The sequence below is a fragment of the Alnus glutinosa genome, chromosome 2 (genome assembly GCF_958979055.1).
Source record: "Alnus glutinosa chromosome 2, dhAlnGlut1.1, whole genome shotgun sequence".
Classification (NCBI taxonomy): Eukaryota; Viridiplantae; Streptophyta; class Magnoliopsida; order Fagales; family Betulaceae; genus Alnus; species Alnus glutinosa.
Window position 1 is genome coordinate 8,658,093 of NC_084887.1, and position 21,408 is coordinate 8,679,500.

The 21,408-nt window shown below is 36.9% G+C and overlaps 1 protein-coding gene across 7 annotated transcripts; it reads right to left on the reverse strand.

Moving 5' to 3' along the window:
• Window positions 1–1,056: 1,056 nt before the first annotated feature.
• On the reverse strand, window positions 1,057–10,761 carry LOC133860883 (dihydroorotase, mitochondrial-like). Of its 7 annotated transcripts, none has more exons than XM_062296521.1 (12): window positions 10,443–10,761; window positions 7,979–8,022; window positions 7,688–7,808; window positions 7,440–7,500; window positions 5,317–5,439; window positions 5,076–5,221; window positions 4,669–4,853; window positions 3,799–3,935; window positions 3,141–3,306; window positions 2,924–3,040; window positions 2,162–2,322; window positions 1,057–1,472 (listed from the first exon to the last, which is right to left on the reverse strand). In XM_062296521.1, exons 5-12 carry the CDS (start codon window positions 5,371–5,373, stop codon window positions 1,278–1,280), a joined length of 1,164 nt encoding a protein of 387 aa, XP_062152505.1. In that variant the 5' UTR covers window positions 5,374–5,439; window positions 7,440–7,500; window positions 7,688–7,808; window positions 7,979–8,022; window positions 10,443–10,761; the 3' UTR covers window positions 1,057–1,277. The 7 variants fall into 7 exon arrangements, with proteins under 7 accessions (XP_062152505.1, XP_062152504.1, XP_062152503.1 ...); XM_062296520.1 differs by having other exon boundaries at window positions 7,979–8,028; XM_062296519.1 differs by lacking the exon at window positions 7,979–8,022.
• Between the last annotated feature and the right edge of the window lie 10,647 nt (window positions 10,762–21,408).

Sequence of the window (21,408 nt, forward strand, 5' to 3'; positions counted from 1 at the left end):
CTGAAAAAACTAAAACTCAAGATGATGAGTAGCCACCCTCGTTCGCATGACCACATGATGGATCTTATATTTCTCACTATCTCAATGTAGATGTTATTTAAGCACAAATAACTGTTAATGAGGCATTTTCTTTTTGTAATGACTATTATAATAATTTAATCTCTAGGTTATTCAATTTATTATCTATTACATAAATGCTTAGTTGTATCTGAGCTTAAGGTCAAGGATGACCTTGCAGTCTTGCTTAGAATAGACCAAAGGTGATATAATTGAATAGTTTGTTTATTCTTTCTTCAGTCATCCATTGCATATCAAAGAAATAGATCAAAGGTGATATAATTGAATCATTTGTTCTTTCTTTTCTCAGTCATCCATTGCATGTCAAAGACTTGCAACTTTTCCATCTCTTGATTAATCGAAAATATTTTTTCTAAAATGTCATTTCATAATTCTTAGTATTTGTTTTGTCTCCTCTGACAAACAAAGCCCCATGCCTTTATATCTAAAAAGCTTACTGTTGCAGAATATAAAGCTCTTATTCTAAAAGTTGAGGCCAAAATTGATTCATTGAGTCATGGTTCTAAGATTCAACTCCCACTCTCTAAATCCCTTCAACTCCTATTCTGTTGAAAGTGTAGAGGTTACCTTTGTTGTACTTTCTTGAAAATTCAGCATAAATTTTTAGCACCCTTCTTAATTGTACAGTTGCATATCACCCTAACACTAGAAGAACACATGGAAGCAAGTTCACCAACAAATTACAGAGTAAGACATAGCTAGTAGTGGGACGCAAGGCCTATAGGCCCATGGCTATACATTGTTTCTTTTATGGACTAAACACTTCTCTAATGTTATTGGCGGTTGAGTTTTGTTTGAACTCAAGAAATAGAAGAAAAGAGTGGGGGACTAAAAAATGCCTTGGGAGGTTTTGCTGTTGACGAACTCAGCATCTAATTATATAAATAAGATATTTGTTAAAAGAGTGACTCCAAAGTGAGAATCCTATCTAAAATGATTAGAAATTTGTGACGAGAAGATTATGCATACACCAAAAAAAAAAAATATATATATATATATATATATATTGTTCCGTGTCGCTTAAATAGTGTTGTTTATGGCCCAAAAAAAAGACATTATTCACTTAGCGTCGTTTGAATAATGTCGTTTGTGGAAGCATTACATGAATTCAGAATTCCATGAAACTACTCTCAACATAGTACGATAAATGTAGGACATGGAAAGTACCAAAGTCATCATCTCTTAAGTAAAAATTTGAATCAAATGAAGGATGGCTGCCATTCAAGCGTTTCCCCTGCAAACATTGGAATGATATCTCCAAATGAAAAGGAGAAAGACTCCGGTACCGTCCATGGAGTCCTAATCAATTTTATTTTCGATGTGTTTCTTGGAAGACCATAGAAGTCGGATCCATTGAAGCTTGTAAATGCCTCTAGCTTGTTAAGCGCATCTACCTGAAATATGCAAATGACTAGTAAATAAATCTAGTATGATATCCATATTTGGAAGTTTTCATGCCAAGTCACTGCCAGGAACTGTAGGTACTGCTTATTAGAGTGGAGCATAACAAGCATTATCTCAAGCATTTGATCAATTGCATACAAGGTTCACCATATCATATACTAATTTCGAGAAATTAACATCCCAAATGCAGCTTATGTATTCCAAACATCCAACGCATCAAAGTATGGAAGATAGGACTGCAAGGAAGAAATAGGCATGAATCCAACATGAGGCTCAATCAATTTCAATGGATAAACGTGCTTCCTTCACTTTTCAGAGAATGAAAACCATACTTGAAAGAAGTAGGAAACAGAATTATTTTCCTTCCAAAAGACACGTATCTTTCCATATTATGCATGCCACATCAAACTCCACATAGTCGTAGTAAGTTTTAGGTTCAAAATATTACAAGTTAGTTTAGCATGTGCTGGAACATGTCTTTTCCTGTCAAATGGTTAAGGTGGTTCCCAGCCCCGAGATGGGGAAAAGATGGAGACTAAGGTATGAGATGAAGTTCGGGTTTCCCCAATCACAATTGGACCAAAAAGAGAGAGAAAAAGAATATACAAAAATGTGAGTAGGAAGAATTAGCACCAACAAGAAATTTATGATAGATGCACCAAACAATGAAAAGTGTTACCTCTTCAAAGACCTTCGCATATAGTGATAGGGCAACTAGAGCATTGTATATACCAGCACATCCACAAGGGCACTCTTTTTTTCGTCTCTCATGAGGAGCGCTATCAGTTCCGAGGAAAAATCTTTTACTTCCACTAGTCACAGCAGAAACAATAGCCTGTCCTAGATGAGAAGCAAATGAATTTTTTTTTTTTTTTTTTTGATAAGTAAAATAATAAAAACAAAAATGTAATCGCAGAAAACGGCTATGTGCAGATGGGGAGCAAATGAATAAGCTCATATAACATAGCCATAAGGAGAATCCATAATAATGATTTGCAGAGTTCCTAAACTATGTGATTTGTTAGATATTATGATCATATATATTATAATGTATGTGCCACATTAATCAATCGCTTAGGAAAAATAAAAAATGAAAAATCAATTACCAGGGCAACCTAGTCTTATCACTCCAACAAAAACAACCTATAATGATTTCTCAGAAACTAATACACATTTCCGATGCTATTTTGGGCATTGAAACACAATTAATGATCATCTTGTACATACGACACCAGGTCAGCTCCATCAGGCATGTCAGACATCAGGACCAATTGGACTGCCATCTCCAAAGATACTAGGCGTACTTTATAAGGCCACAACAAGTTCATGTTCTTCAAAGTACATAACAACTTTGAAATCAAGAAGTTTGATAGTCAATATAGAGGATGTGATAGGTAATTGCCATCTTTGTGGAAAATAGAAGATATTCAATGCAACATACTGTGGATCTCCCTCTTGAGTACTGGAAGGCAGTAACTATGTGGCTGCAATCCACCTTGAAAGAGGGCATTTCTATTGAGAAGAAGATGCTGTGGGGTAACAGTTGCAGCAACAAATCCTAAAAGTTAAAGCAAGATATAATGCATGCATCTAGAAATGGAATAAAACGAAAAGAGTACGAACGGCGAAAACTTGATAATGAAATCGATTAAAGACACCTTCTTTGCAGGACTCAACAAACCTAACAGCATCAATCGTAGTGATGTGTTCCATCACTACCTTCAGCTGCGGAAGCCTCTGGACTAAAGGTTGTAAAACAGTTTCAATGAAGACCTTCTCACGATCAAATACGTCAACGTCAGGATTTGTAACCTCCCCATGAACCTGTGAATAGAAAAGCATATACAAATACAGAAGTTTATATGCAAATCAACAGCTTCTATGATTTTGTAAGCATCACAAGGGAAGCAAGTTGCAGTGTTCTACCTAAAAATCAATTGGATTTAGTTTAGTGTATGTAATGCTCTAAGCAGCTTGCCCACTTATGGTTGGAAGAAGCTCAAACTTACATAAAAGGTCATTTTAGTCCAATGAAGTGTGATGACACTTCTTCCAATTTGAACATTCCATACGAGTGCTTTTGCCAAATGCGTTAAGGCATTATCAACTCCCACAGAATTTATAAACCATACGATTGTTGTGACCTCTTAAGAGTTTTGAAGTAATGTTCAATAATGCTTTTTCCTTGTCAGTTAATGACATGCATGACAACATAGACAAGGATCAGAAGTTAATGCTGAATGGACTAGCATAATAAGCAGAAAGAAATAGTTGTTTCACAGAAACTTTAGAAGCAAGTTAATATGGTGAAATTACCAACAAAGGCATATTCTCTTCAGCCATCTCCTCAAGGACAGGTAGGCATTTCCCAAAAATATCCGTAACTCCATCTTGAGAATTTGTTGTAGCACCAGCAGGGTACAACTTCACAGCAAAAACAGCCCCACTTCTTCCTGTCAATACATCCAGCATTCATAAACTCAGTATTGAGAGAAAATAGAGGGTGGAAGGCCGAATTTACTTCAGTTAATAAATTTTTTTTTAAAAAAAAAAGTCAAGAGGAAGCAGCCAGCATACGTCTTACAAAATAAACAGCTACAATTTAATCTTCATACAACAATAAGAAGATATTAAAAAGATGCTCTCAAGGAGGAAACGTTGTTAATAAGCGGCAGTTTCAGCTATATCCTTTTCCCCAACAAAGTTCCAAGCCTACAATCTCCACAAAAAGACAAAGTCATCATGAAAGATTGATCCTACAAGAGTTATTCTCTCAAGGATGAAAAGATGTCCATGCGCCTGCCTGTGTTGGATTTCAAGGGATGCCACAATCAAATACATGTCAACACTTAACTCCAATCTCATGGACAAATAAATTGCTGAGCACAAAACAAGACTATTAATTTATTATATGATCCTACATTTAACGTTCTCTCATAAAATCTTTAATATTTAATTTCTTCCAAATCTATCAAACAACAATAAAAGCAGAGGCAATTTCATATCAGAATAGTATGTTTTCAAGCAAATGGGATTCGTGAACAGAAAAGTGAACCCCCAATTAATTGAACTTGAAATGGCTTGAGTCGTGAGTAAAATCATAATGATAATTGTAAGGCTGCAAATAATCATCCAAGTGTAAATGGATTAACAATGCCCCACTTGCATATTTTAAATAAGACTCACTTGCAAGCTTGATCTCTATTGGACTTGTCATATCTGTCAAATAAAGTGTCATAAGAGGAGTGAAATTGCTATTCGCAGGCAGAGCTTTCAAGATCGATTCTCGATAAGCCACAGCAGCAGCTGTGGTTGTGATGATGGGGGGCTTCAGATTTGGCATCACTATCGCCCTTCGAAAGTGACTTGCACTGTAGGTGTAATAGTTATGAGACAAAATGAATAATCATAAATATTGAGAACGAAGTTAATCTAAAAAATTCAAAAAAATATTACCCAAGAGAACTCAAATTGTGTTCATATTTTATTCAACAGAATTCAAATCATATTCAAAGTCAGTAGACCTATCCCAAAAGAATAGGCAACAATATACAAGTCAGCCAAAAAAGATAAGCCAGTGAAGTACAAATGACCTGTGAGAGACAACAGCATCAAGAAGATCACCATCGCGGAGGTGAAGATGCCAGTCATCAGGTTGTGTTAGAGTGAGCTCCATCTTAGGTCTTTTGGACCTTAATTGCATAGGCCCTTCAATCTTTCCCACTGGGAATTGCAATGCCTATATTAAAACAAATTTATAAGAAAACGAAGACAGACAAAGTATGAAGTTCATTACATCCAAAAGGACAGTGAGCTACGTAGGGGAAAAACTACCTTGCACTCATCCTTATTATAAGCTTTAACCTCTGTGGTTGGAAATGGACAAGACATTAATCAAAATTCCATCCTTGTTAGTGCTATCATCCTTCAAACTAGACCACATCAACTTGTCGTATTCTACAAGTAAATACATTTTTTATGCAAACCAAAACAGCACAAGAACTAAGGGAAAAGAATATGGGCTACTTCGAGGGAGCTGTGACCTCTAAGACACCAAAAGATGTTCTAGGTTTTGATAATACTCAAGCATGATTCTTTATTCATTGTGATTATTCTTAAATAGAAGATGGCTAGGTCATAAGACATAACCATTAGGTCTAACTGTCATTTACAACATGCAAGAACCCTACTAGGAAAGATCCATACTAGAGGAATAATAGCTATATGTTACAAGGGCTAAACTAGGTTTTGCCATCAATAACTAGTAAGAAAAGATCCTTACGAATAGCCTACATCCGTAGTAGGAATATCTCTTCCTTATTAGACTAAGAAATAAAGGCCGGAAATAAATGGAGATTAACTCCTTATTAGTTTTTACTTGATCCCCAAGGAACGAATACATCATCCCCCTCCCGTAACAACGCCCTTGTTCTCAAGGCGGAAAATGCTACAAGATGCATTCTTTGTCATCCTCATCAATATATATATATATATTTGGACCATAGCCAAACAAAGCTCTCTTCCTTATCTCTCTCACACCAGGGTGAACACAAGTGACTCCCATAGGCATGGAGGCGCGGCGTGAGTTGATGACAGCTCGTTTGGAAGGTTGGGTCCGGTGCTTTCTAAATTCGCGGCTAAGGTGAGCTGACCTGCGGCCAATCAACGGTGGTTTGGTGGGATGCCGGTGTGTATGGATTTTTGTTGCTTCAACAACTATTTTCTTTCTTTTTTGGTGATGGTGGCAGCCGGTGGGGTAGGTGTTATGGGCAAGGATTGGCTTGCTGGAGAGGGGCATAGTGGAGACAAACTTTTAATTTTTCTCATATGCTCCTCCATCTTTTTGGTGAATTTTTCATTACACGCGAGGAATTCTGACCGTATATTTTCTAGCCCTGCCTGTTGCTTTGCACTTAAGAAAATTTGGAAAGAATTGGTAATAGGCATGGATCGGTGATTGTTGTAGAAAACAATCAAACTTGACTCTGATACCACTTGATGTGAACCAAACAGCACAAGAACTAAGGGAAAAAGATATGGGCTACTTCGAGGGAGCCGTGACCTCCAAGACACTAAAAGATGTTCTAGGTTTTGATAATACTCAAGCATGATGCTTTATTCATTGTGATTATTCTTAAATAGGAGACGGCTAGGTCATAAGACATAACCATTAAGTCTAGCCGTCATTTACAACATGCAAGAACCCTACTAGGAAAGATCCATACTAGAGAAATAATAGCTATATGTTACAAGGACTAAACTAGGTTTAGCCGTCAATAACTAGTAAGGAAATATCCTTACGAATAGCCTACATCCTTATTAGGAATATCTCTTCCTTATTAGACTAGGAAATAAAGGCTGGAAATAAATGGAGATTTACTCCTTATTAGTTTCTACTTGATCCCCAAGGAACGAATACATCAGTTTTAAACCCAGGAAGACGGGGGGAGAGTTGTTCTATGAAGAGCAGCGTGGAAAATGCATTTCAAAAGAATATGAATGCCACTATTAGCAATATACCAATAATTTTAATATGAACTACAATGAAAAGCAAGATCTCAGTACACTATCACTTGTTTTTTTCTTCATAAAGCCACAACGCCCTTTTCCTTTTCACTTTCTATTTTTCACGTTAAGTTTCAGTGAGATATTCTAATGAACTAGGCAGCAGCTTTCATGTATGTTTCATTTCTGCAACAAATGAGGCGAAAATGGTCAAACATGACACATTCACCTCAGCAATTGAGCATTTAAGATAAGAACAAACAAGGAAGGAATATACAGAGAGTAAAGTAAATGCTCTTTTCATCTGAATATCAAAACGCATATATAGCATAGGTCAATTGGATTTGACAATAAAAGACTATGAACAGTCTCAACTTTCATCGAAGTAGCTACATTACAAGGAAAAACCAAATGCACATAGGAAAGGAGTTTCTTAAGAGGATGATACATACTTTGCAAGGATGGATCAAAGTCTTTATCATTCCAAATGCCACTCTTAAATACAAGAATTTTCTGCTCAGGGAAGAAAATTTATGATAAGAAAAATCAAGGCTCCAACTCCTTGCTATACTTTAATTTATTCATTATCAATCACTTAATAAATAATGAACAATCACTTAAGGTGGGAAGTGAACAAACATAATTCAAAATTACTGAAGGTATTATTTGATTGATGTAGATTTGTATTCTTATGACTCACAGTGAATTTTTGCTATAGTCGTTTTTGCTCGCCGGCACCGATGTAAGAGTCGCGTGAAGGTTGCACAAGGTTGGGTTGTCACGCCCCCGTTTTGGGATATAAGGGGAACACAAACTTGAGCCTAAAAAAAAAAATACATTTGCGTAAAGCATACCTCTAATAGATATAGATCTTAACCATCTATTTCATTTATATGCACAAAAGAGTAGCTCTTTACAATGCTAAAAATTCCAAAAGGGAAACATTATATACAATACAAAGGTTACATCAGTCCCCCCAACGTTCTATTACCCTTAGCGGGGTCTATGCCATTACCAGAAAGTGATTCCAGCTTACTGCATCTTGAAAATATTGTTAGGGTAAAGGGTGAGTTCGACAACTTAGTAAGTAACATAACAAAACAAAACATATGGGAGTATAGAAATCACAGTTTGGTACTTTAGAATTTACAGAGTACAGTTAGAACTATTAGAACAAATAAGAATTATGTATATGTATTCTTCATTCATAGCATACAAGTTTTATCTACCACTGGCCCACTTCTTCATTTTTACCATGAGCGGTGCACGTTAGACTCGTCCAATGGACCAATCCCGAAGGACCCATAGGCTCATCTTGTCATCGCAGGGAAGAGCTTCTGGGTTAGGAAGCTTCCTAGGTGAGAACCCCCCAGCCGATAGCCCCACACTTTTGGTGTGGTTGCCCCGCTACCCATCATCATCATAAGATCCGGATCACATCATTATGGTGCCGTGGGATTAAACTTTATGTGAGTGATGCACATAAAACATACATTCATGTAAGTGAATCATAGTTTCATCATCTTGTTCATATGGTGCACATGTAACATATACATATTTTGATAATCATAATCTCATCATCATCTTCATTCATATGGTGCACATGTACGAATATTCATATCATAGTCTTCTCCTTCATTCATGTGGTTCACAAGTAACAAATTCAATATTTCATATTTGAGAGCTATCATATAATCATATAAAGGTTCAAGTACATTTCATAAAGAAATCATTATAACTGAAGAAAAAGAGCAAGTTATATTAAAGTAAAAGAGTCTTTTGAAAATTCCCGACGTTTTTCTTTTGAAAATGTTTTATTTAAAATTTCACCGGGTTTTAAAGTTGTGTTCCCTTACCTGGCGATCCTGAGTGGATTCTTTGTTAGTTCTACCAGGAGTAGATCATAAAAATACATTTAGAGAATATTCAAAAAAATAAAAAATAAAACATTTCATCAATGTCAAAATTTCAGCAACTATACAAATTTACAATTATCCCTTAATGTTAATAGGCAACAAGCATAGGACCCAAGTGTTTCCAAAGTTCTTGCAGTCTTAATTTGCTGCTATTGCTAGATCCAGACACATGTATAAGAATGAGATCCATTTTTAGAAAATATGCTCTTCCTAAAATACTTGTTACAGCCCTGAACGTATAGTATTTAAGCTAAGAATGTCAAGCATATTGTAGTTGTATAATTCTTAGGAATGGTAGTATCCGGTACTGTTTCTATAGTCCAAACACATATGCCGCATAACCTTTCCTATTTATTTGCTAGATTCTGATGCAGGACACAAGCACCAACCAAACACCAGAAAACTAGTGCACAAACCGGTTGGCAAAATGCTCCATAAAAATCATAACACCAAATAAAACTAATGTTTAATATAAACCATAGCAACAGGTATAATGATATAAATGCGGGACCTTTATTATTTCTGTTCTTATAAATCCTAACTAGTTAAGATCCTGACTTCTTTTTAGCAACAACGAAATTACTCCAAAATTCCAGCCTCTCTGATGCAGTATCTTGAGCGAAGATTGAAATCTTAAATCCCTTAATATCATTAACATCTACATGCATGTATGCTGTCTATCCTCTAATGCTTTCAACTTAAGTAACATAACATTTATCATTGGCGTGATGGCATTAAATTGGGTTTGTTTTCCTATCTAAACACTTGAACCATAATAACCCACTAAGCACATAAAGATTTCCCAAACAAAACCTCAGAAGCTCAATCAACACTGCCATAAAACTAAACCATAAAAACCCAGAATTTATTCTCATATTTATCAAATGAAATTATCAATGTCCAATACTAAAACCCAAACTGAAACTCCCCATAGGCAACAATTCAACACAATCGGCATTTTAAACAATTTTGAACACACTTTCTCTCAACAAATTCTCTCCCAAAACAAAAACACCAATCAGCTGTCACTAGGGAAAAATCAAAAATACTCGATCGGTTTTATCTTCACCCCAGAAATTTCACAACGCCCATTCGGTCTACGAAGAACTTTCTATACAAAGCAAACCCATCATCAAGAAATCTAAGCAACATAAACCAAAACCCAATCAAGGTAACCGAAACCCATTATCAAGTTTAAGCTTCAAATTCAATTAACAACTATTCGGTTATTAACAGGGAGTCAATATTCTCATAAGAAAATTTCACACCAACTCATATTACCGAAAATTCCACACAAATCAAAACCCACAAGATTTCTTCAACACCTATACAACTTCTCCAAGAATTTCATCAGAAAACAAACCCAACAATGGAAATCAAGCCTAAAAATTATACTTACCCAAAAATCTTCCGATACCCATTCTGTTCTAACAACCCACAAATTGAATTTTGAAATAAAAGGGTTGGATTCTACCGAAAACTCTTCTAATTAATAACCTAACCTTAGAAAAGATCAAAACCCATAAATTTTTCACTTACCAACGGGTGGATTTTTCTCTGTTTTAGGAACCAAAAATCGCCGGAATCTCAACTCCGGTGACGTCGCCGGCGCGGAACAGTGCCTGCCGGACCCGGCGTCGCCGTCCGCCCAGTCCGGTGGCTAGCCCACTGGTTGGGTCTCTTCTCTTCCCCACACTCTCTCCCTGCTTCTCCCTCTCCCTCGTCTCTCTTATACGGTTTTAGCAAGGGAAAGAAAGAAAAATGCAGAGAAGGAAGAAGAGAAGGAAGGAAAAGGAGAAAAAAGTAGTGCGTGAACGATGTTTAGTTGCTTGGACTGAAACGTGGTGAGGGGTAGCAAATGGTTTTTCGCAAGGGTAATGCTAAAGATGCACCGCTCATCACCTCTCATTACCCTATTTTCCTTAAAAAAAAAAAAAAAAAAAAAAAAAAAAAAAAAGGTGATTTTTATTAAAAGATTGTCTCTGATGTCAGTGACAATCTTTTAATAAAAATTAATTTTTTTTATTATAAAAAGGGTGATGAGGGAATGAGTTGGGATGTGTAGAAGTGTTCTTTTTGCAAAGTGCCGATGTTTTCAGGACATTCTGCAACTTGTAAAAAAATAAAAAAACAATCTGTCGCAAGAAGCTGAAAGGTGGAAGGCATGCATGAGGCTAAAAAAAAAAAGGTTTCCCTAATAAAACGACACTGTTCGAGAAAATAATAACTCTCTTTTTTTTTTTCTTTTTTTTTATTTACAAAATATGCCCAAAATTCATATAAACATAAAAATTTACTCAACTAAAAGAAATATTTTAAATAATAATTCTAAAGAGGCTAAAAAAAATCCTAAATTTTTCCGGAGTGTCACATGGATTCTGTGGGAGGGGATTATGGAACAGCGGTTCTTTGTAGAGGGGAAAACCTTCGTTTTCTTGGTAAGGGAAGGTGATACGGTATGTAAGAGATGTAATATATTGGGCATTTACTGGGTTATATGTAAAATCTATTTTTATATGCAAATAGTAGTATTGTTGTAAATATTTGATGAGTATGTTAGGTACCGATGGTTTAAATATTTTATGAGTATATTATTGGTCATTCTTTTTGTGGATAAAGATTTGGAATCCTTTGCTTTTGCTCAAATCTTGGCTTGATGAGCATTAATCCTTTTAAGATCTCACTGCTGATGATCTCTTATTAAGATCTCAATTGTAATAAACTCATGCTCATAACTGATTCATAATACACACATACTCTCTTTCTCTTGTCATCTCCCCTTCTTTTTCTTGACAAAATTTTATAGAACTTTCTTAAAAAGTTTGAAAGGAAAGGTTACACACACTTCATTTGATTGTAGGATCTAAAATAATAACTTTCTTGGCTCACCTAAGTTTACAAACCAACTCCTTGATCTTTCGGTGATAATTTTTGTGATCTATCCCATGGTTGAAATAAATTTAACGATAATGAAAATCAAAATTTTAAAAATCAAAAGTAAACAAAAATAAAAATCAAAAGTTTAAAGTTGAAATGCTTTTTCTTTTTTTCTTTTTTTATGTTTTTTGCATGAGTTTGTAATTTTCATATCTCATGCTCCAATATTATGTCCGCATTTATTTATGACATATTAATGGATATATTAGGAGTGATTGCCCAACTATTTTTGAATTATAAAGTTTTGGGTATTCAGGTAGGTGGTGTGCTGAATTCAGTCAAAACAAGAGATTGTCGTAAGTGACTTCTAATTTACTTTGTTAAGAGAATTAATTATATAAAATTTTATACTGCTTGTTATTGGACATTATTTTCTTGAAAAATAAAAAACAAAATGTGATGCCTTAAAAAGTTATATTTTTTTGCAAAGAACAGATTTGTCTTGGGAACCTTATGGTGACCTAAAAACCCTGTAAAGACTAAATATATATGGTGTTGAGACCTACACCTTAGAGAGCACAAGAATAAACTCATTTTGCATGATTCATGTATTAATTGAGCATACATGCATAACATAATCATTCAAAGAGAATAATTGAACTTAAAATATCAAATAATTTCCTCTCGAAGAGAAATCAGATCTACCCCTTTAGTGTGGAAAACCTATCGCACAACACTCACTCTCCTTGATCATTCGAATCAAACGGTATTTTAACTTTTAATTTTTCAATTTTTCTAGCCTGTTCTTGTTTTGATTATGCTAAGTTTTTTTTTTTATTATTATTTTTTTTTTTTGTCTTGTCCTGTGTTTAGATGTTGAAGATTAATTTCCAAAGACCATCGAGTATTATCGTAAATACGAACAAATCTAAAAATTCCACAGCTTTGCATGAGTTGATCAAATCAAAATCGAAATGCCACCAAATGTTGATGGGAGTGGAGTATAAACTATTTCAAATGGAGAAGCAAAGAGTTAGAGACGGTATAATAGCTCTTTTCAGTCTCAGTTTGGAAATGATTGGATCATTTCCATTCCATTATATATGTTACTAAAACTGACTGGTCTAATCCACTGAAAGAACTAAAACTCAAGATGATGAGTAGCCACCCTCGTTCACATGACCACATGATGGATCTTATATTTCTTACTGTCTCAATGTAAATGTTATTTACGCAGAAATAACTATAATGGGGCATTTTCTTTTTGTAATGACTGTTATAATAATTTAATCTCTAGGTTATTCAATTTATTATCTATTACATAAACGCCTAGTTGTATCTGAGCTTAAGGTCAAGGATGACCATGCAATCTTGCTTAAAATAGACCAAAGGTGATATAATTGAATAGTTTGTTCTTTCTTTTTTCAGTCATCCATTGCATATCAAAGAAATAAATCAAAGGTGATATAATTGAATCATTTGTTCTTTCTTTTCTCAGTCATCCACTGCATGTCAAAGACTTGCAACGTTTCCATCTCTTGATTAATCAAAAATATTTTTTCTAAAATGTCATTTCATAATTCTTAGTATTTGTTTTGTCTCCTCTGACAATCAAAGCCCCATACCTTTATATCTAAAAAGCTTACTGTTGCAAAATATAAAGCTCTTATTCCGAAAGTTGCGGCCAAAATTGATTCATTGAGTCATGGTTCTAAGATTCAACTTCTACTCTCTAAATCCCTTCAACTCCTATTCTGTTGAAAGTGTGGAGGTTACCTTTGTTGTGCTTTCTTCTTGAAAATTCAGCATAAATTTTTAGCACCCTTCTTAATTCTACAGTTGCAGATCGCCTTAACACTAGAAGAACACATAGAAGCAAGTTCACCAACAAATTACAAAGTAGGATATAGCTAGTAGTGGGACGCAAGGCCTATAGGCCATGGCTATACATTGTTTCTTGTATGGACTAAACACTTCTCTAGTGTTATTGGCGATTGAGTTTTGTTTGAACTCAAGAAATAGAAGAAAAGAGTGGGGGACTAAAAAATGCCTTGGGAGGTGAAAATTATTGGACTTCTAATTAACTGTGTGTGTTAACAGTGTACAACAAAATATTAAATGCGGAATTAAAGGAGACAAATATTTTGTTGACGAAGTGGAAACTCAATTAAGAGAAAAACCACTCCGAGTCAGTCAAACCCAGGATATCCACTATTCAGAAGACAAAGCTAGTTACAAAGTAGTAGTACTCACATACCCCTGATGCAGTGGTCATATCTTGAACTTTAACGTGTAACCCAATACGAACGCCTCCCAACCAGGTCTCCTACCTAAAGGGGTCTTCAATGGAATCATTTACCTTAGGGCCAGCCCCTAAGATAGACTTCGTATAAGCGCAACAACAGCACACACAGCAACGGCTTTAGAGAGACCAACTCAGCTCAATACTCTCACAATATAACTCTCTAAGCACTAATGGAATTCAATACTGAATTCTTGTAGTTCTCAAGCCTGGGGACCTCGATTTATAGGCTGAGGGTTCAAATAAACATCTGGCTTGATAAAACCTGGGCGCCATCCGGACGGTAGTCATAGGGCATCCGGACGGACAGTTGTGCGATCGGCTTTTCAAAAATTTTGCTGAAATTCTTTCCTGTTTTAAGCAGCGTTCGAACGGTGGTGCCCTGTCTTCCGGACAGTCACACTTCCACTGCCAAGGCTTTGCACGTCCGGACCAAGGGGATGGTCGTCCGAACGGTTGATCTGATGCACGCAATTTTCATATCTAATGCTTGCGCGTCCGGACCATGAGGACTGACGTCCGGACGTCTAGATTTGAATGCAATACTTGCCTTATGAATGAGCGCGCTCGGACGGGAATCCACGTCGTTCGGACGGCTGCAGCGATCTTCTCATAACTGTGTTTTGGAAGGAAATCCCCTAGCTGGTTGAACACTGAGTGTCGTCCGGACATGCTGCTGAAACTTCTGAACGGATGCAAGCTGGAGCAGTTCGAAGCTTCTCGACACAGAGGAAGGTCCAGACGGAAAGTTCTCGTCGTTCGGACGGATGATGCTTTGAATAGTTGGGCGTTCGGACGGTATATCATGTCGTCCAGACGACTGACAGGGAACATAATTTTCTGACTTGTGAACTGTGCAGAATCTTTTGGAAGCACTCTGAATAGCGGAATCCCTGTTAAAAAGCATCATTACAAAGAAGTGATTTTGTCCAACAGAATGTGGCCAACTTACAAACTAACACCAAAATAAGTCTGGTATGGCTACTAAACAAACTCCACCCCTTCCTAATATTCTTCCAAAGCCCCACTCCGTGAGACCCAAGGGGTTCTAAGGAACACCAACTAGCCCAAGTAGAACCGTACTTTGCATCCACAACAGATTTCCACCACGTCTCTCTCTCATGGGCCTAACGCCACAACCACTTCCCTAAAAGAGCCTTATTGAAAATTCTTAAATTCCGGATGCCCAAACCACCTTTTGAAATAGGGGAACAAACCTTGGACCAACTAACCAGGTGATATTTAAATTCTTCACCTATGCCTCCCCACAAGAAATCTCAATGAAGCTTCTCTATACGACTAGCAACAATGGAGGGAATAGGGAAAAGAGAAAGAAAGTACGTAGGAAGATTGGAGAGAGTGTTCTTTATAAGGGTAACTCTACCACCCTTCGACAAATACAACCGCTTCCAACTAGCCAGTCGCCTCTCAATCTTACCAACTACCGCATCCCAACTGGACTTAGCCTTAAAAGGGGCCCCCAACAGAAGACCACAACCCAAGATGCCAGCAATTCATCCATATTATCCACATAATCCACAGGAACCATACTTGACGTAGCCAAATTAATCTTTAAACCTGAAACAGCTTCAAAGGACAAGAATAACATACGTAGATAATGAAGATGTTCAGGATTAGCCCCGCAAAAGACTAAAGTATCATATACGAACAACAGATGAGAAATGTTAACAACCTATTGGATCTATATGAACCCCCCCAATCGACAGAGAATGGGAGAGAGAAAAGAATATGTCTGAAGTTGTTACTTGAAATTCCCTGAAGATTGAGGAATCTTGGATATGCTCTTATCATTTCAATATAAGTTTATCCAGTATTTTCCATTTCCATCATCAATCCATATTTCACTAATTATCCATTTCAATCGTATTTCCATACACAAATTGTTAGAAATAAAGATGTGGAACTACATAAATTATTGAAAACAAAATAAAAACCTGTATGAAAAGCAAAATCATTAAACCCTTGGACAGTAAGACGAATATTAATTTGTCTCTTAGACAAATATTGCCTCTCACTTATACAATATCTTTTGTAAAAGGGAATACAACAATTTTGTCATCAGGATACAATACTGACCGAATATAGTGTGCAGATTGCAAATTCTGAACACTACTCTAAATAAGAAATTCTGTAATAGCAGAGAAGAAGAAAAGAAAAAGATACAATAAAATATATAGGAAAAATATATTTTATAAATTACAGAAGCAGTTTATTACAGTTTTTAACTGTTGAAAATGCAGTTTCTGACTGTTGAAAAAGTAGTTAGAAAATCTAGTTTCTGACGGTTGAAAAACAATTAAATATTTTTTAAAAAATATGATTGTTATAATAGCAGTTGTACACATCAGAAAAATACACATGTAAATAATAAGCTCGTGGCTCATGTGCGACAATGCGCATGTACTAAGTGTGTCTAAAGCATCAAAACGACTAAGCGACACATGTGCGTGCATGCGACGGCCAGTGCTTCGTATTGGGTGACACAACTAACATATGTGTACTCAAAATCCAGTCTAGTATAAGAGCAAGATAAATGCTTATAGAGCACACAAAAAAACTCAGTTTTTCAATGTGGGACAAAGAGTAATTGAAAAAATAGAAGGAAAGTTGAAATATTGAAATTGGAGAGAAACTTAAATTTTCATGAAATAATTTTCAACAATCCCCACCTTATTTCTAGGAAGAGGAAGAAGAAAATTCTTTTTAGTATTCGAAATGTCAGACTTATAGAGCTATGTTCTCTTGTGGAACGGGCTGCTCGTTCTTTCTTGGGCGGGCTGGAGGAGATGGGTTGCCTCCCCTATAGTGGGCCTTCTCCCAAGAAAATAGGTTGGGCTTGCGTGTAGCATATTAATGAGGAAAGGTAGGCCTATTCTTTTTAAGTCCAAATCAGTCTCAGGCTTCAAGGTGGGCTCTGCGGATCTGAAGCCCCAGCCCAGTCTCGCTTGCACCGAATCTAAGAGGGCAGGCTTGGTCCAGGGTCCCCTTGTGGGTGGTGGAGGAACGATTTCCTCATGTTAGGTCGGTGGCCTCACTGTCTTTGGGGAAAGATGGTTCCAACGATGGTTTTGTTTCGGTTTCGACGGTGGTTTCTATTGCCCCAGTTCTAACAGCAGGACTTCACGGGTATGATCTCATCGTCTCACCTCATTCGTCTTCTCTGACATGTTTAGACCTCGCTGTTGGTAGGCCAGTGTTGGTTTCAGCAGTATTTGCTGCCTATGCCTCGTCTGTTTTTTAGGCTCTTTTGTTCAACGAGCAGCTTGGGTCATCTTTCGTTTGCCTTTTTTGAGGCCGTATCCATTACCTTTGGCAATTGTTTATACACTAGCTATGTCGGCCCCTCTTCTACCGCCAACCATTCGGATTTCACCTTTTACAACTGCTCCCACCCGCGGAATCGCCACTTCTTTGAAGTTTTTGCATTTGGGTATTTCAAACTCTTATATGTCTATTTAAGGAAGCTCCACTCTCACACGTGCCACTCCACCTTGTTCCTCAGCCTCGTCTCTTCCATCCGCCACCGACCATGTCTCCATCCGGGCACCACGTACCAACGAGTGGCCCACACGCGCCCGCGAGTAGATCTCACTCGTTGGCGCGTGTTGTATATGCTCTGACATGTGGACAACCCTCCACCGCGCATGCTACCTCCTTTCGCCTCCTCTGTTGTCTTCTACTATTGTTGCCAACCTCCCGTGGTGGCCGACTCTTTACCGGCAACCATCGCCGATGCGTGGTCATCAAGTGCCGGCTAGTGGCTTAGACCCGTCGGCCGTCCCTCCTCCGCCACACTAGCTGTCAGTGTTCTACTCCATGTTTTTATTTGCTTCCCCTACTTTACTTCAGATTGTTAAAGCCATTTTCACCATAGGCTTCGTTTTGACCTTCATCAGTGTCTTCTTTGCTATGGTGATTCACATTTGGGTGTGGTACTGTAGTTGTTTCTTTGCTAAGTTAAGGTTTGGGTTATCGGACCTTTCGAGGTTTGTGACCTTTCTTTCACCTTTAGGCTATGCCATTCATGGTGCGCCCTGCTGAATTGCCTAAATTGGCAACAAATTTTCTTAGTCTTCGTGTCAAAAATATATAGGGTCGTGTCATTTATTTGTTATACTCCGTTTTAATTTTTGGTTACCCACACTGATAAGGTTAATACAGAGTTTTTTGTTAGAATGCCCAGCATTATATTTTTCTTTGTTGTAATTTCTTTGTTGAAGTCCTAATATATATATATATATTTTGAGCCAAATTGTAACTCAGGTGGAGCCTTTTCTTGTCCAACGTTGCTACTAGAAGCCATTTTTTTTTTTTATTCTCTTTTCTTTTGGTTTCCTTTCTTTTTCTTTCTTTTCTCTCTTTTTTTTTTTATTTTTTTTTTTAAATTTTTTTTTCCTTTTTATTTTTTTAAAAAATAGAACTCGTAAATTACAAGAAAACGGGAGAAGAATAACCTTATTCTGGCAACCAAACTAGTACAAAAGAATCCCTACACTGGAATAAGTTTATGTTCGTACGAGAATAGAAAGTAAAGAAGCACACCTGGATAGGTTTAAGCCTACAACCAAACTCCCCCTTTCTTCCACCAAAATCACAAAAAATTGCAGATCACCCCACTGAACACCTACAGCCGCCGCGCACGACTACTTTCAACCGCTTCTTACCTCACGACTACCAGAAGGAGAAACCCCGTCCACACCACCGGCGATTCGTCTCCGTTCTCAGCCCGACGTAGCGACTGTGCATCTCCGTTCGACACCACAAACAATCGGCCATCACTCTCTCCACCGTGGCAGCACCTCCAATTTATGGCCACCGTCAACCCACAAAGCCTACTTACAATCTTCAACACCACGAACAACGGCGGATGCGCAGCCCAATGATGAATACCACACGACACCCCACAACAGTCCACACCACACCCCACACGCACACGGCCACTGCAAGCACAGCTACGGCACCCACGTTCAAAACCACCAATTTTGATTGAGTTTCTTTTTTCCCATTTTTTGAATGGGTTTGATGGAACAAAAAGAGAAGAAAATATTCATCCAAAAAAGAAAAGAAAAGAATAAGACAGGAAAATTGTCACGGGTATATTAGTGAATAATGTGCTAGGTACTTATTAGCTTAATGGGCCGAGCTTAGTTTACTTTAATGATAATAGGTCTGAATTATATGTATATAAAGGTCAATAGCTTAATTATAAAGGATATGAAATTAGTGATTTGTTACTGTAGGAAACTCGAGGTTAAACACCTCAAATGTTCCAAAGACTAGATATCTTAAAAAGTCCACATTTCATTTATGTAATTTTCATTACTGTTTGTTCATCGATTCTCTCATTACTGAATATTTCTTCCATTTCCTCGGTTTCATTCCAATTACATTCATGATTCAGTAAACATAACTCTAAAAATCCAATAACAGTTAATTAAACTGTTACAATGCAACTGAATCGTTCGTCGCTGGTATATTCCGCCGATGACTCTATGTATGGCACGATGTTGCTGGATTCTATGTTGTGGTCACTGGAGTTCAAGAGCATGTGCGAAAGAAGCACGAAGCTGAGCGGAAATTTCAAGAAGCCGAGCAGCAACAGAGGTATTAAGAAGCCGCCAAACTGTGCCATGAAATGAGAACACAAATTCAGGAGAGTTTACAGCGTGCTAGTGCTCCAGAATTCCCTCTGTTCGCCGGTGAGGATCTGGAGATATGATGCAATCGTGCCGAAGAATTATTTGAATTCCACCGCACTCCAGCTGACCACCGCGCTCCCCTTTCCACTTTCTATATGGACGGTAGGGTTAGATCGTGCTTCTAGGACATAATATTTAGCAAATGTGTGACTTCTTGGGGCGAATTTGTTTGGGTTCTTCGCACAAGATATTCAACTCCTGCGAAGGTAGAAGAACATGACAACTTCAAGAACGGAAATGAAGAGAAGAAAGACAATGCAGCCCCACAACCAATAGTTCTAGAACCAGATCCGGTTGAAGACACAACACACGCAACAATTCCAGGACCAGATCCGATTGAAGACACACAACACACAAAAATTTCAGAACCAGATTCGGCTGAAAATGCGAAACGCACACTAATTTCAGCAACCGAGCCAAATGAAGACTCCTACCGTCTATTCGTGGAAATTCCTCCACAAATTTTTGAATCTCTTGAGGTGCATCAAATTGCAGATCTGTTTGTTCTTCATCCAAATGAGCAGAATAGGTGTGATGAACGGTGGGATCTGCAAATCACACTAATTTGTGCAATACTTAGTGTGATTATCTCTCAATATTCGTATGACGATGAGCTGGACTTTCACAAATACAAGAATAACAGATAAAATTAGTTACTCAAGTAGAGAATTCAAGTGAGTGTCATCCGGCTTTAATTCTATTACGAAAAATTTGAAGAAGGAATCACATGTCAATTTTAAGAATATCGATTAATTGTATTAATAAAAAATAAATACTAAAGTGCAATTACATTTCTTTAGTGAAATTAAATGTAATTAAATACGAGCTTGGTGACAGTTACAGAGAAAATTGGGTCACAAAGCCTATAAGCTAATTTTATTATTTCTTTGGGTTCCTCACCAAGCTAATATAAATTAATCAAGGTAAACGCTTTTCTTTGGCTTGAGAAATTTAATTCCCAAGATAAACAAATAATAATAATAATAATAATAATAATAATAATAATAATAATAATAATAATAATAATAATAATAATAAAAGTATTGGGCCAAGGATCAAAGTGAAGCCCAAACATTGGGCTAAGATGAATTGAATTAGGGTCAAAACCCTTGTCCTAGGTGCATGGAAAGAATATTTTCTCCACATGGCCGTGTGGCACAAGGGGATTAATTCCCCTTGTAGCTGAATTCTACTATTACTACAATCCTGTTTCGTACTCCTACTGCTACTCCTAATCCCACATGTATTAACACTATGAGAAATGATAGTTGTACAACTCTTCACACAACTTTTGTACAATTTCAACAACTATTTTCAAACTAACTATTGGATTTGTTTTCCTACATATGGTTCCTATATATCCAATGGTTGATTTTAAAAAAAAGTAGTTGAACTTGTACAAAAGTTGTACAAAAGTTGTAAACGTATTATATCTCTAAAACTATACTCATAATCCCACATAGGTTTAGAATTGTTTTTTCTCTTAGCTAAGCCTAGAAATAGATAGCTATGTAGTTCTCGCAATTAACTAATTCACTCTAGTTCTTTATTGTTTACTAAGAATTTTTAAAAAATATTTAAAAATTCTTGTGAGTGGCAAATTGGT